Raw genomic sequence first — 15,235 nt, forward strand, 5'->3', positions numbered from 1 at the left:
CATACATCAACAGTGATGTGCTGTATGTTTTCACTGATTAATTACATTTTACAAAGTGATGATGAATTTGTGGATTTTATGAAACATAGTTGTCTATAATGAGTGTAAAATAGAGTTAGAAAGATGGAGCTTATCAGTAATTTTAACAAAATCACCAGAATGGCCTTATTCTATGTTTTGATTCAAATTAAAAATCCTTGGGATGTCTGGGGAATGTATAAAAGTTTGAGAGGAAAAATAATAAGATTAGCTCTCAAAAGGAGTGGAAAATAAAGGAAAAACAGGCATTAATGAATGATTTCGCAACGTTTTATTATATAAATTTTAACTGTCAAATATACTGCTTAAAATGTAATTTAGTCTGTGACAACTTTAATTCCAAACAAAATACAAAACCAAACAACATTCAGATTAGTTATTTGTTCTCTTTCAGACTTCAGGATTTTGTAGGGGTGGGGTGGGGAGGGGAGGATGACAGTTATGACTCTATAACCATAGTGTAAACACTGGTAAAAACCCAAAACCTCTAGTCAACTTGACTTTCAAGTAGTTGATGACCCAAGGGCTTTGTGGTTTTGTTTTTGAGAGATCTTAACAGACTTTTAATCAGTATAGGCTTCGAGTTGGCCAATTTATTTAGTAAAAAGAATGAGAAATGGTATCGCACTTCTTTAGTCTCCATGGTCTTCACTTGTGACCAAAGCTGTTGTACCTTGAAATGTTGTCCAGTGGTATCTGTAAATTAACGATTTCTAACTGAAGTAACATTAAATTTAGAATTGACTCTAAATCGAGTCCTATTGAGTCTAATTGAGACCTATTGATGGGAAAGATAAAATTTCTGTAGAGATCTCAGAATCTCAAAGAAACATATTTAAAATAGTTTCAAGCTGATCATTCCTGTTTATTCTTTATCAATGAGAAGATTTTTCTACACTTCTAGAATATATAACTTTATTGAATGTGTGAAAGGAAAACGTGAGGAAGAAAATGCATTAAAAGAGTATGGTGACAAAAGATTAGGAGAAATAGTATGAAATACAGTTAATATTTATATGTTAATGCTAATAGCATTTATATGCTAATACTTACATAATCACAAATGCGTCTTGCTCTCCCCAAATGATAAATGTACTTGTCTTATGATTTCTGTTCAAGGTATATACTAGCATTTTTTTCTGAATTGCATAGGTTAGATGTGTGTTAAATAGTAAATGGGAAATTTCTTGACATTCTAGACCTCATAAGCCAGTAGGAAGCTTGCTAGGTACTGGGAGTGTTGGGAGAGACCAGTGAGATTTCATTGCTTGGTGATGCCAGCTCTAGCCCCAACAGCAGCATATTCACAACATAAGGTAAATCCCATAGAAATTTCAAATCTACTAATGTTTTTGTTTGCTCTGTGTATCTTATTTAAAAGCAAGATCTAGAGCAAACATTTGTGTCCTGTCTCTATAAAATTTCTGTGTTTATGTTTCTGGACAGAAATGGTATGGGAAGAGTTTGAATTCAGATAGGCTGCCAAGGTGCTTTCTGTGAGTTCTGGTGTCCTCTGGAGCAAAAGATCTTGTCTGATGATAGGTGATGTTGTCTCATGATAAGCGATGTGATGTGGTCTCTGGTCCTCTCCAGGCAATTTAACTGCAAGTGTGATGTATCTGCTGCAGACTGGGCAGTAGCGTAGCAGAGTGCTGGGGGACTTTTGGCTTTGTTTCCTTGGTTCAGAACTGGACATGCAGCATTAGTGATGTTCACATGTACCCTCAGAACACAGCGGTAAAGACCCAAGGGATTCTTTTGCAGGTTGTTTGGTTTAATGTGGCAGGCAGCTGATACAACCACACAGCCATTTATTTCCTTGCGCCCCGACACTACCCGGTGTGATGGGGGAGAGAATTGGGGGTGCTAAGTGAATATACGGAACAAGTGATGTACATCACGCAGACCACTGTTGCCCTGCAACTTCCCGAGCTGTAGTCCCAGTCGTCAGACAGCTTCCTCCCAGTTCTGTACTGAGAATGATGTCTCATGCTAGGGAATATCACTTCATCCAGTGCCCCCTGCCAGCTCCTTGTGCACCCCCAGCTTCCTTGCTGATGGGGTGAGAAGCTTGAGAAGACCTTAACTTGGTGTAAACATTATCCAGCAACAAACGAAATATCAGTGTGCTATCAAGGGTGTTCTCATCACAGACTCAAACCACAGCTCTGTACCTGCTGCCAGGAAGAAAATTAACTCTGACCCAGAAGAAACTGGGACAGAGTTGTTGCATGAATGACAGTCAGCTGCAAGCAGCATCCAGCTTTGAGTTTTTAATTTTAAAAGTTAGTATTACGTTAGAGTTTAAGGATTTTTACCTTTATTTGAGCAAGTTCTGTTGGGAGCAATTTCATTCAAATTATTATGGTTACAGCTGTGTAAGATCAGAATCTTGCCCCTAGTAGTTGCTGCTTTATACTAACATTCACTAAAAGGGAATGAGTAGAAGTATGTGGGTTTTGGTTGTGGTTTTTTTTTTTTTTTTTTTCCAGCATCTGTCAAAGCCCTTCCCCACACAGACCACAGCCCAAAGACATCAAAACCCTGAGAAAACAATGCAGTGTTTTCCCAGCAGTGCTACCTTGTGTCAGTAGGCAGGGTATAAATGCAGTCAGCAGAACTCTGCAAGTAAGTTTAGGTGTGAACTTCGCTTTCATCATCTCCTAACACGTTTTTTAATCCCGGGCATTCTGTCAGTGCATAAGCACAGATCGGAGAGTTTTGCTTCTGCTGTAGTAGATGCAGGGAAGCTCATAAAGATCTGATCTGGTAAACCTGGGGGATACGAGTTGTCTCCTCAGAATCAACAGAGTCATTGAAATAATCTGTGGTCTCTGCATCAGTAGGAGTGGAACTCCATTGTCTTCCCTCCTCTTCCTCTGAAAACCCGAATTGTAATTAAAATGCATCTTCAAAAAATCTTTTATAACTGCTTATTTTTTAAAATGTTTTTTTCTTAAATGAATATCAATACACGGAGTTCTAGGCAAAAGATTTGTTAGTATTTGAGCTTAAGAAGAGAATGTTTTGTAGCTCCTCTGCTGGAGAAGCTGCTAATTTTACATGTGTTGTAATTTTTGTCAGAGACAGTAAGTGCCAGCTAAGCACTTACACACACATGTGTATAAGCACAGATTTCTGTACATCAAAACAGCAACAATTTTTTATTTTTTATTTTTAACCCCCAACATACCAGGCTAATACCGTGTGTTAGACATTATTCCTGTGCAGGAGGTGATTTCAGCAGGAGATGCTGTAATAGAGAATGTGTGTGTGTGTGCCTAACTTCTGTGAAACTTAAATACTCCTATTTTAGGTGTGGTTTATTATAGCCCGCTCAGTCTGACCCCGTGCAGTAGGCTTTACTATGTAGCCATCATAGTGATAAACAACTTGAAAGCATAAAAAAGAAAAACGGAAAAAGTACTGAATAAAATGAAATACAAAATGGACAAACCTGAAGCTAAAAGGAGGGGAATGGTTTTATAGAGATAAAATAATAAACCCCAAAAATGATTTTGTGCTACTTTGATGTACAGTAAAACAAAATAACGCTAGCACACTGTGAAAAATTAACAGGTTAATGGTACCTCTGCGTAGCGTTGCTGGAAGTTGTCTTCATTTAAACGCAGAGTTTGTCTTGCGCTGATGGAGGGCTTTGCCACTGTAAGTTGATAGAGTGAGGTTTAACTTAAATTTCTTTGTGAACTAGAAGTCATTTTGGCAGTGCTTTCTATTCAAACCTCATTCATTCTTGAAGCTTAGTTATTTTATACAATGTTTCGCTGCATTTTTTCAAAAGCTCTATTATTCAACAAAATAGCATTTGTTCTGACCAAAAAGAAGCAGCAGTACTTTTCCAAACACAAGGAGGTTGCATTTTTATTAGCTGGCTTGGGGAAGAGTTGATTCAAATGATTTTTCTTTTTTGGTCTCTAAATCTCTCCATTATAATAGCAGGTATATAGGATGATTTCACATTGATAGAAGTGATAAATGTAGTAGTCAAAAACAGTATTTAATGGGTCTGTAAACTGGCCTTCAAAGTTCTGGATTAAAACCTGCAATCCTAATTCATAGATGGTCAAGGCACGGTGAGATTTTCAGCAGGCTGGGCTAACATTCTTGTTTTAACCTACTTGTAATACTGAATAGCACCAGGCGAAACATAAGTAGTCAGTTTTTGGAAAAACTTAGTTTTAAATGGCTGCTGCATCTCAGTAGCCACCTGTAAGCCCTGGATCATGGAGAAGCTTGACTAGTGTACGAGTAGTAGATATGCCATGTGTATGTGCTTCTGTGAAGCACCCCATTCAACCAGGCCAAGATGCCTTCTCAGCCCTGAGCTGGGTTGTAGCTGTAACAGAGAGCAGCATGACTGTATTCATCCAGCACGAGGTCTGAGCTAAGAAATCTGGTGCCCCCAATCTGAATAGCTCTGGCGTCCCAATAGTAATTACATTGTTAATCCACAACCTGCAAAAAACACAGTCTGTGATCTGAGTAGTGCATGTAGTTGCATTTTCAAGACTACATTTGAGTTCCACATGGGTGTGAATTTCCAGAGCTCCATTTTATGGACAGTAATACTAAGAAAAAGATACTAAATAATGAAGTGGTGGTACAATAGGGTTAGAAATTTGGATTGCTTTCTTTTTGGTGATGTGGTGCAGATAGAAAAAATAATAATCTGAAAAAATAATGATATGGCTTTGAGCTCATGGTTGTGTTAACCATAGGTGCTGTTTGGCAGTTTCTTGTTAGCTCCTTTGAAGTGTATGCAGTTTTTGTATGTTTAATCAACTTATTTTTCTTTTTTCCTAGGCAAGATTTTCTCATAGATTTTTGTGTATCATTGATGTTCATATATTTTATACAAATCAATGCCATGTGTTGTTAGGAAATATTTCAAAAAGAAAATGCATTTTCATTTATCCTCTTATTTCATCAGCTCACGGCCAGGAAGACCCCCCAAGCGTTCCCTAGGAGTTGCGATACAAGAAAATGCACGTCTTCTGCCCCATGGAGTTCCAGGCCTGTTATCACCAGGACTTATCTCTCCAACAGGTAATAAAATCCATCAGATGATCAGCCTCATCTCTTCATACTGCACAGCAGTTAAAATAAACTAATATTGATCTAACTGCCTTGTCCTTCAGGGCTTTTTCAAGCTTTACCAGAGGTTACGTTATTGGATTTTTTGAGTGTTCATGAGAACTCTGTTCTGTTCCTGCAGTGACTGAAATCTAATGGATTTGTAATTTAGTTCTTTATTAATTGTAATTTCCTTACAGGAAATTCCATTAAATGTGTTATTTTAGTAAATACAAAAAACCTGAGAAAATGAACTATTGTCTCAGAGAGCCCTGTAGCTGCATTTCTTCCTTTCAGATTCGTGTGTATTTTAGTTCTCATGGGATGTGAACAGCGTGGCTAATGCGTATTGTATTGTAACATCATTAATGTATGCTGGGAAGATAGAGAAATGCTTGTACGAATTATGGAAGAAACAATTGCCAAGCAGATAAGTCCATGTTGCCACAGTGGATTGTACTTCAATAATCTTGAATAATAATTTTCATATCATAGTATGAAAAAACCTAGCATGGATATATATAAAATTATAAACAACCCCCAAACATAATTTAATGCATAGTTTTTTATTTCACGTCATTAATTTATTAATGGAGTTTAAATGAAAACTTGTGCTATCCTGATGAGTGTTTTATTTTTTTATTAATTGATGTATGCTAAAGGTAAGTTTATTTTTGTCATAGAGCTATATTAACAGAGTATATTGATAAAAGTAATTGTTTAAATATTCAACAGGCTTAGCAGTTCGAGTTGCTGTCAAAATCAGGTCTAAATATATTGTATGTCCATAATAACCAAACTTAGTGACTACTTTAGCAGAACATGAAATCACAGAACATCTTACAGGAAAAAGCAGAATTAAAAAAATAAAACTGTTGGGACCACAGTGTTTTCTGTCTTCATCTTCCAAATTACTCTGCTTGCAGATTCTGTTGCACTGCGTGTGTCTCAGTGCACATCTTAGTGTTGAGGGGAGTACGACTCAAGTGTTAGGAGGACTTCACAGTGACCTGACAACATTTGTCACTGTGGAAGTAGAAATGAACATTCTTACGCAACAGTCATAATAACCTTAACTGAAGTAGTTAATAAAGTATGAAAGCATTTTGATGGGAGCCAAACGCCATGGTTGAGGTGGTGCAACTTTGTGCTGTCCATATATGTGACAGGAATCAAGGACTGTGTTTTTACTCCTAAGTTAAGTTTATAAGTGAGGGGGTTTTAGTAGCTCTGTCATGTTCTAATCTCAGGAATTTCATAGATTTAGTGGTATTTATGGTATTACAAATAGACAGGAAATCTTGTCACAAATCCAGAATATTCCATTTTTATTTTTTCACCCTGTGTGTCTTTGCAAATAGGGCATCAAATTATTCAGACTGCCATATTGCTTTAAATTGGGAGATATTTTGGAATGCAACATGCTGGGTGTACACAGTAATGCAGTATTATAGGCACATTCTGTGTCTCACAGATACTTGGAGTATCACGAAGTTTCAGTAAAAAAAAATTAAGGCTGTTATAAACTTTTTGAGTCCAAAGTGATGACTGGGATACGTCACACTTTATTTAACTCACAGAGGGTTGCACAAGAAGATTGGCCCCAGGGGGTTGTCTTTCGGCCAAGGCCCAGAATATCCACCTTTCTGACCTTGGGAGCTGCCTATGAAAACTTCTGCATGACCAGGCGCCCAAAGTCACAGACAGTGGATGTCAAGCAGATGAAAGAGTTTTGGTAGCAGCTTGTAGGCAGGAGAAAATGCACATTTCCAGAGCATCACAGCTTTGTTGAGGGGTCTGGACGAGGTGGGTCTCTGCAGATGAAGCAGTTGATGGTCTCTGTAGTGTTCTCACTCAGGAATTGGAGCTCCTGAAATTTTTGAGTTATTTTATTGTGTTCATAAAGAATGTACAGTGTAGAAGTTTGGGGAATCCCTGAGTAAGGAAAGGTGCCAAAAGAGCCACTTGTAAACTCAGTGGGGATTTGAGCTGTTGTAAACTTGATGGAGTGCTCAGGATAGGAAGCTTCCAAAAGCTTTATTTATACCTGTTTACACATAATTACTGACTGCTTTGCTCTGGTTGCCTTCATCATTTTTGAAATTGGGTTCTTTCCTTTTGGCTGAAGTAAGAACAAAATGTGTTTTAACACTTCTCACAGAATAGAGGGTTTTCTTTCAGACTTCTGAGTGGTGGATAGTAGGCTGGAATAAAAGGTGGAAGGATATTAACCTGATGTCTACTGCCTAATTTTTAAATTGGATAAACTGTAATCCCACTTGTATATAATTTACTCTTGTCCTGACAGTTTTGGTCCACAGAATTAGTATATAAAACTAGATCTGGTTCCTGCCCCTGGCTGCGCCTTCTTAGTCACTTGCCGGCTGAGCAGAAGCTTTCTGCTTGCAACCTGCTCTGCTCCCACACAGCGTTTGAGATGGCTGTGGGAGGGGAGCAAAACTAGGGCTGGGAGGACTTTTGCAGTTTGGTAGGGCTGGATCTGCCCCGTATAGTAGAGTGGATGATGGTATGGAGACAAGAACAGCTTTTTACAGCTTGGTGACTTATTTGGTTACCTGTTTTCCTCTAACTGCAGGCTAATTGCCTGATGCACTTCTTTTGGATGTTGTCTTGTCCTTGATAATCCCGCTGTCTGATCTTGCCCATTATTCCTACAGCACAGATCGCAGACAGTTACGTTAATGTGTCCAAGTTAGCATCCTCATATAAACTCATTTTAGTAACAGGCTCCACACCAAAGAACACAGCATAATTCATCCATTCATTGCATTATTCAGTTTTGCCTCCAGTTTAGCCTTCTGCCAAGTTTAAGTGAAGGATTTTGCATCCAGGCTTGCTGTTGGTTAGATGGTAGGTCTCAAGAAGTTGCTGTTCTGGCTACGGACCTCACAGATCTGTCTGTAGAAGGTATTACAGAGTGATGATTAGTAACTTCCTGCAGACTTGAGCAAGCCATCTGTGTTTCCAGTCCTTGAAATGTGCTGTTATTTTCATCACCCATTTGGTTTGTGTCAGCTCAGTTTACATGGTCATTTTCACATAATAAACAGGTAGTTAAATTAGGCATACTGTATTTCCCAGTGCACAGTGTATTTTTTTTACCTCTTGGCAAACTGGACTACAGCTACTCTTATACGTAAGTAATTGGTGAAGGAGCTATAAGTGAAGCCTCAACTTTTAAAATACTTGTAAGTGCCTGGCACCTTTGGGGAATGGGAACATTTGAGTTATGGTGATACTAGCACAGCGGGGTGGTTAAAGCAGCTGTTAGCGGGAAGGATGAGGTGGTGTGTCTGGGATGCCTGCCACCCGGATGGTCTTGTGTAAACAGCCCAGTAACCAACAAAACAGCACAGTAACCATGCCCGGACTGCATCCCTCAGGAGCCGCTATTTTAGTACTGCCCACTTTACATTAACCTAGGAGAAAGTGCTTTTTCTGCTTGTATTCGTAGGAAAAGTGGAAATCGGCATGATGCCCTTGCCTGCTGTGAGGGCAGGGGAGGAATCCTTTGTGTCACAGAGGGATGGTCATCAAAGGCTCAGTTCTTCAAACAATGGAGTGTGAAAAGGCTTTATCTCCTATTAATGTACAAGTCTTTGTCATCAGTGTATCTTAACAAGACAGTGGAGACTTACTTACAGAACAGATCTTCAAGGAAGTTGTAGGGTTTGAAGCCGTAGTTTGCTGGGTGGAGAGAAGAATTCCATTATATAATTAAAGCCAGTAGTTCAGAAAACTTTTGATACGGAATGAAGCTGTAAGAGTAATTGGATCTTTTAGTAGTTAACTGTGCCATCTTCGGTCCTCCTACCTTTCATTTAGGTTGTCCCAAAAATATGTTAGAAAACCAGTGCAGGAAATCTTCATAGCACTTGTTTGTCTCTATTCAGTTTGTAGCATGGCTGCTACTATTTCAGTAAAACCTTTGAGGGAGGGGGGCTGCTCCATCTTGTTTCTAAGGTATTAGAGAGGGTGTCTATGATGAAAATAATCCTGCCACTAGAAGTTTGTTAGGTTGTGGTACAAGGCACAAGCCTGCATATTTTGTTTTTCTGAATTGTTTGTTTCCCTGTCAGGGAAGCTTTCTGATGTATGTGGTGTGCAAGAGACTGGCTGGTGCTGCCGTGAGCAGTGGGATATCTGAGGCCCTCCATGCTGTTAAATCTCCTGACTAAACTTGCTACCAGCACCTATCATCAAGTCTCTGCTTTTTTCATACAGTGCTCTGCCCAGGTGGCAGAAGCAAACCACATGCATTTCCAAATGTGTAAGATAAACTGCTATTTTCATTATCAGCTAGACTAGTTTCACTCTGTTGAAGTGATCCTTTTTTATTTCATGAGCAGTTAAAATAAATGTTGCCTCATTAGCTGTTTGTCTAGAGTTTTTAGGAATGTCATAATTAAAATATTGACCTGTTTGAACAGATGTGAATACTTTTTCATTCTAGTTTTGTCCTATTAATAGTTAAGCTGTTGTGAACTGAATCATTTGAGGTAATTAATTTTTTAGTGAAATTAATATTCTAATAGCTATACCAAGTCATGTCATTGTGGGACTCAAAAAAAAAAAAGGGGGGGGAATATGATAACTTCATGTGTTATTTCAGTTCAGCAGTGATAGACCAGCAGCCACTTAGTCTTTCAGCAGGAGAGTGTAAAACAGTCTTTGCTGCACTCTTGCAGAAATGAATGAGGCGAGAGGTGGTATCCAGTTGTGTTTGTCAAAGCAGGTACGTGGTCAGCCAGCACAGCTCTGCTGATGCACAGAGCTGCCTGCAGGAACTCCCCAGTGCCATTGACTGTAGATCATCTTATTCCCCGAGACTGGTGTTGCTCCTGTGTTCACCAGCCTCTTCTGGCTGAGGAGCTGTAAAATGTGCTCAGGATCAGATGAGTGGAGGCCCCAGGAACAGAAAGGACATTCCCTTACAGAGAGGCACAGTGGGGCTTGAGGTAGTGAATCTGCTCCACGTGTAGCACTGGCTCAGTCTGGGATTGCCAAAACCAGGCTCTGAAGGTTTTCCTCTCTGTGTTGTAAAGCCTGCTTCCAAGAAAGAGCTGTTATTTGAAGAATAAGCATTCACTCAGGGTCACTTTACAGAGCGTCTATTGACCGATTTCACCTCTTTGGGTGTTTGATGTAGGGCCGCTTTGGCTGGCAGCTGCTGGCAGGAGTCCTGGAGCCTCTGAGAGCAGAGAGCAGGGGATTATACCATTAAGGGAACCCTTTCCTTTCTCAGCACGCCTAACTGAACGCCTTTGTATGTTTACATCCTATTTCTGAGGCTCATTTCACTGTTTATGATTATCCTTTTTTTTTTTTTTTCCAGTTGTCATAGATGTCATCTTGAAGTTCCATTTATAATGAGAAACATATGTATAACTTTGTCATTGTTGGCATTACCTGGCTTGGTAGAAATTATTATTTTTAATCAAAGGCAAACATACTGATTAAGGATGCCACAACACTCCTCTGCCTATGGGGAACGTTAACAGTTTATAAATTGTTCTTGGTGACAATTCAGTAGTGAATTACTTTGATATATATGGCTAATAAATTAATATGATTAAGTTAATGAGTAGTACAAGTGTTGCCAAACTCCACTCGTCGGGCTTTTAATGCTGCTCCACATTTGCAGCTCTAGCTTCCCCCTGTGGTGAGAGGATCAGTGCTACCTACGCACTGTCATTGTGATAAATGGCATATCCCACAGTGCCCTGCACTCCATCTGGTGTGTCCCCAAAATGAGAAATATTTTATACAAATCACACACTCAGAAGCTCAAAGGGCTGTAGAAAGAAGTATTTTTTCAAACAATAATAAAAATGCATACATCTCTTTAGCAACTCTTCATTTTTACTGTCATAATGAATGCGTATAGCTTTGGGAAATGAAAGCTCGAGTGAGTAACATAGGAAAGTTATCCTCTGCACAGTAAAGCTGACAAATAAGTTACATGCTCACTCTTTTATTTTATCACAAAATGTTCTTAGATAAAAAATGATGTTAGAACATCTATTTAACTGGATTTTAAAATTAAAGACCATGTATGCCACATGATTGAGTACCAGCCCATCTCATGCCAGCAAATTTCAGTGCTGAAGGGAGCATGAATTTGAGTGAATGAGGAATTCAGGATCATATCATTACTCCTTAAAATACTGCCATTCAGTAAAGTTCTGATAATCTAAAAACTCTACTTGGTGACTATGAGTCACTGGGTTCCTTTCTTTCCTTTTCTCTTTTAATATTATCTTTCTTTAGGGATCCATTTTTAGTGTCTGCTTTATCTGGGAAGGACATTACATTTTTGACAAATGAACGGTTAAAGCTGTCGAGAATTGACTGAATGGTTAACCTTGTTGTAAATTTAATTTACACCTAGCCTCAGCTACTGATTATTGTCCGAGAAGTGTGAAACTCAGTAATATACTCCCATTTTTAAGTATTTGCACATTTTTTTAAAAAAATTGATCCTGCTGAGTTCCTACATCTTCTGAGATGACAAAGTTCAACAAAAGTGGTCACACTGACAGAATTAAGACTATATTATCTTGACATTCAGGGAAGGTCTGTGCTGAATTTATCTTGATTTGCAGATGGAAAGGAACCATTTGAAAAAGTTGGCCCAAGTATCACAGACTTAAGAAAATCAGTAAGTTTTCATCTGTGTTTTTTGTAACACAGATGTGACATTCTTTCCTAGCAGCTTTTCAGGCTGGTGTCTGAAGGCACTGAGGTCTGTAATGATCGTAATACCTGTCTGCTTCTCTCTGTCATATCTTTAGCTGACTTGAAAACAGTTTCAGTTTTTTAAAGTCATAATTAATAAATGTCTTAAAGTAAAAAAGTGTTAGGAGGTATGAAATACTTCCGGGCTCTCTGTTTACTGGAGGATTGTTTTAGCAATGGCAATGTAGCTATTGTAATTGAATAGTTTTTGTTAGGTTTTATTTTCCTTTACATTAGCAAGACTAAGTTGAACAAATAGTCTGAAATGTTTTCCATTCATTACCTTTAGCTGGTATCACAGCAAGTCTATTTAAATGCCTTAAGAGTGTTTGTGTAAGAATCCCAGACAGACTGCATATTGTACTGTCTTGCATTTGTATATAGGATGCTGTTTTTTGGGGGATTCATCAGAGTTTTGTTGTCAGTGAAGAACATTTAACATTCATGCTAATGGAGAATTGTTTATTAGTTTAGCTGGTTCCAAGGTTCATCAGGTGCACACTGTAGGGTGATAATCCTCTGGTAGGCAAATCAAGCATCTTCAGATTGCAGACTCTTACCTTGGGTGATGTAAAGCCTTTTACTATTCTCCATTTTAAAAGGAGCATATTTTATGCTAACAATAGAAATTGGAATATTACAGCATACAATGTCAGAGGCAAGGAGCAGAGATTCTCACTGATACCCCTACTCTGCTTTAGGTTTATCCAGCAGTATTCAGAAGACCTCATAAGATCAAGATACCTGCACACACTTAAATTTTTATTCGTATGAGGTTGAGAGGTAACAGTCTGTACTGTTGGAACAGATACGAATGTAACTGGCTGGACAGTACGTCTCTGGTTGCAAGAAAAAATTGAGCCATTATCTATTTGCAGTGCTAAAATCCACTAAATTTACATAGATAATATGCTCCTAAAATGCAGATTCAAGTCTGTATTAGATTTGAGTACTTGGTTTCCTAAAGGAAAGCTTTGTAAAGCTGTGTTTTGGCAAAATTCTTGATATAACAACAATGCTCCAAATTGTTAGAAAAAAATGGGGAATAAATCTCACTGGATTAACAAGTAAGCATGTACTATATTCAAGTCCAGGTATTTCCGTGATTAGAATTCTGGTCAGGTTTAACAGCTGTTCTTTGGTCCTTGTCACACAGACCTCTGAAGTTCAAAACAAGTGAAATGCTCAAGTATGTTTTTAAGGTTAGGCTAACAAATAATCTCATTGATTTGGCTTCGATTACTTGTTTGCTTAAACATAAGCGTTTTGTTACTTAGTATAACACATTCTGTAAGGATTCTTTTGGCAGATTGTGAATTCAGTAAGTGCCTGTGTCCAACCAGTGCTTCTTTTTGATTGCCATGAGGGTCCTGGTTCTTATACTGTCTTTGGTGGGCAAGGTGTTGTGAAAAGCTGCAGTATGTTTTGGGAAAAAAAGTTGGAAAGGCTGTTAAGAAAATGGGTGCTGATTGGGAAGTCACCTGAAAGATGACATTTACTTGTTATTTTTTTGGCATTTGCTGCTCCTGATTTCTGCCTTTTACAGCATTTGCATTGGTTTCACAGAGGGCAGAGCTTGGTATGCTGAAAGCAAGAGGGTGAGGGAGAGAAATAAGTTGAGCGATGGAGGCTGCCTCACTGTCCTTTCTCAAGAAACGGCTGGTGTAGTATAGCTGATCTCCCAAGGAGCAGACCTTTGCTATATAGAAAGTGCAGTGGATGCAGTTGGTGTTTCCTCCTGTGCAAGAAGAATGTGCTCTTCTTTCAGCCCTTCCCAAGTAATAAAACACAATGCCAAGCTCTGGCAACAAATTAGGATTCATGATGAAAAGAAAACATCTCTTACTGAGCAATTTGAAGAGGTGCACATTTTTATTTTGAAGCTAGCATAACTAAAATAGATTTCGGTGTCTGATCATTCTCATTAAGTGACTGGGAAGATATTAAGATTTCACTGGAAACGTATTTGTATTGCACAAACTATTTTATCACAGTCAACATTCATTCATGTAAAGAAATACAAGCTGACTTAATGAGTATAGCATTATACACCATCTTTTTGCTGAAGAGAATGACCTCTTCAGTTTGCAGAGACACATGGTGATAGCAACTGCCGTTGTACCTATTTTAAAGATAAATATCGAACAATAGTTCTGGAGGATTCGTTCTAGAACTGGAATTGTCCTGAAAATTCTTTGCCAATGAAAACCATTCCTAGAGCTACTGGCCTCCTGCAACTTGAATATGAAAGGCTTGACTTCAGAAAGAGACGCATTTTATATAATACACGGCTGAATGTAAATGACAGACATTTTATTAGGAAAGGAGAGTCTTTATTAAAATATAATGATCTACATTGTTTTTATGTAATCTAATGAATTAAAAAGCCTGCGAAATGAGCTGGAAAAGGTAGAGTACTCTCCCATGAAAGCAGGCTATGATAACCTTTTCGTAATTCTTTAACATGTTGAAAGAGTATTTCTACACAGACTTATTAAATTAAGCAAGGTCACCTTTTCATTTTATTAACAGATTTAGTTTGCCAGATCATGGACTTTGATTCTGAAAAATGTAGATGAATCAGACAGTAACGTATGTCAAGGAGAAAATTGGTTATAAAATGTTAATTCATTTTGATACACACATCTCTGTTTTTACAATTGCACAATTGTAAAAAACAGAGTGCTTAATTACTCTTTCACATTTGCATATTGATTGGATGTGCTTCAATAATAATAATAATGATATTTCGAAGTAGATTATCTCTGCTGACTGGGGCAGTCTCAATCTAATATTTGCATAAAGAGAAGGAAACATTCTTTTCAGTAGTAATATAGTAATAGAAGCATAAAATTCTATTCTTCTGACATGCAGTATGCAAGCATTGGTTTGAAAGGTTACTTATAAATAATAACCAGTGAAACTGGTCATATGCTTAAAGATGAGCCATATACTATATTTATCTCTCTGACCCCAGTTCTGCAAAGCAGGTATAAAACTGACATTGTGTCACACAAGTTGTTGGTATGCATTCCAAAATCTCTGCATGAATATCTGTCTTTTAATGTGAAATATTCATATAAGGAGGAAAAGTGTATTTCAAGCCTATTACATACATTGAACACAAAATTTTGCTGTAATTATTTATAAAGGATTTCACATTAATTTCTAATTAAGACGTAAAGTTTCATTTAGATTTCCAGTCTCTTGGCATTACTTTTTTGCTATATTTACATGTCACCTCTTCAACCTAAGCATAAGTAACACGTAAGTTCTGGTATATGTAACAACTGAGAGAACATCCCATCGGTAGCCCCACACTTTATGTGAATAAAGGTGTTAA

At 38.1% G+C, this 15,235-nt stretch overlaps 1 protein-coding gene across 1 annotated transcript in view; it reads left to right on the forward strand.

Moving 5' to 3' along the window:
- The window catches only part of DACH2 (dachshund family transcription factor 2), a gene marked incomplete at its 5' end in the record, with an annotated part of 277,616 nt that overhangs the window by 137,401 nt on the left and 124,980 nt on the right, over window positions 1–15,235 (forward strand). The window contains one exon of the mRNA XM_084269159.1: window positions 4,991–5,106. Within this exon, the coding sequence (XP_084125285.1) occupies window positions 4,991–5,106 (116 nt within the window). The remainder of the gene's footprint in view (window positions 1–4,990; window positions 5,107–15,235) is intronic.

The sequence above is a fragment of the Gallinula chloropus genome, assembly GCF_964237585.1.
Source record: "Gallinula chloropus genome assembly, chromosome: 11".
Lineage (NCBI taxonomy): Eukaryota > Metazoa > Chordata > Aves > Gruiformes > Rallidae > Gallinula > Gallinula chloropus.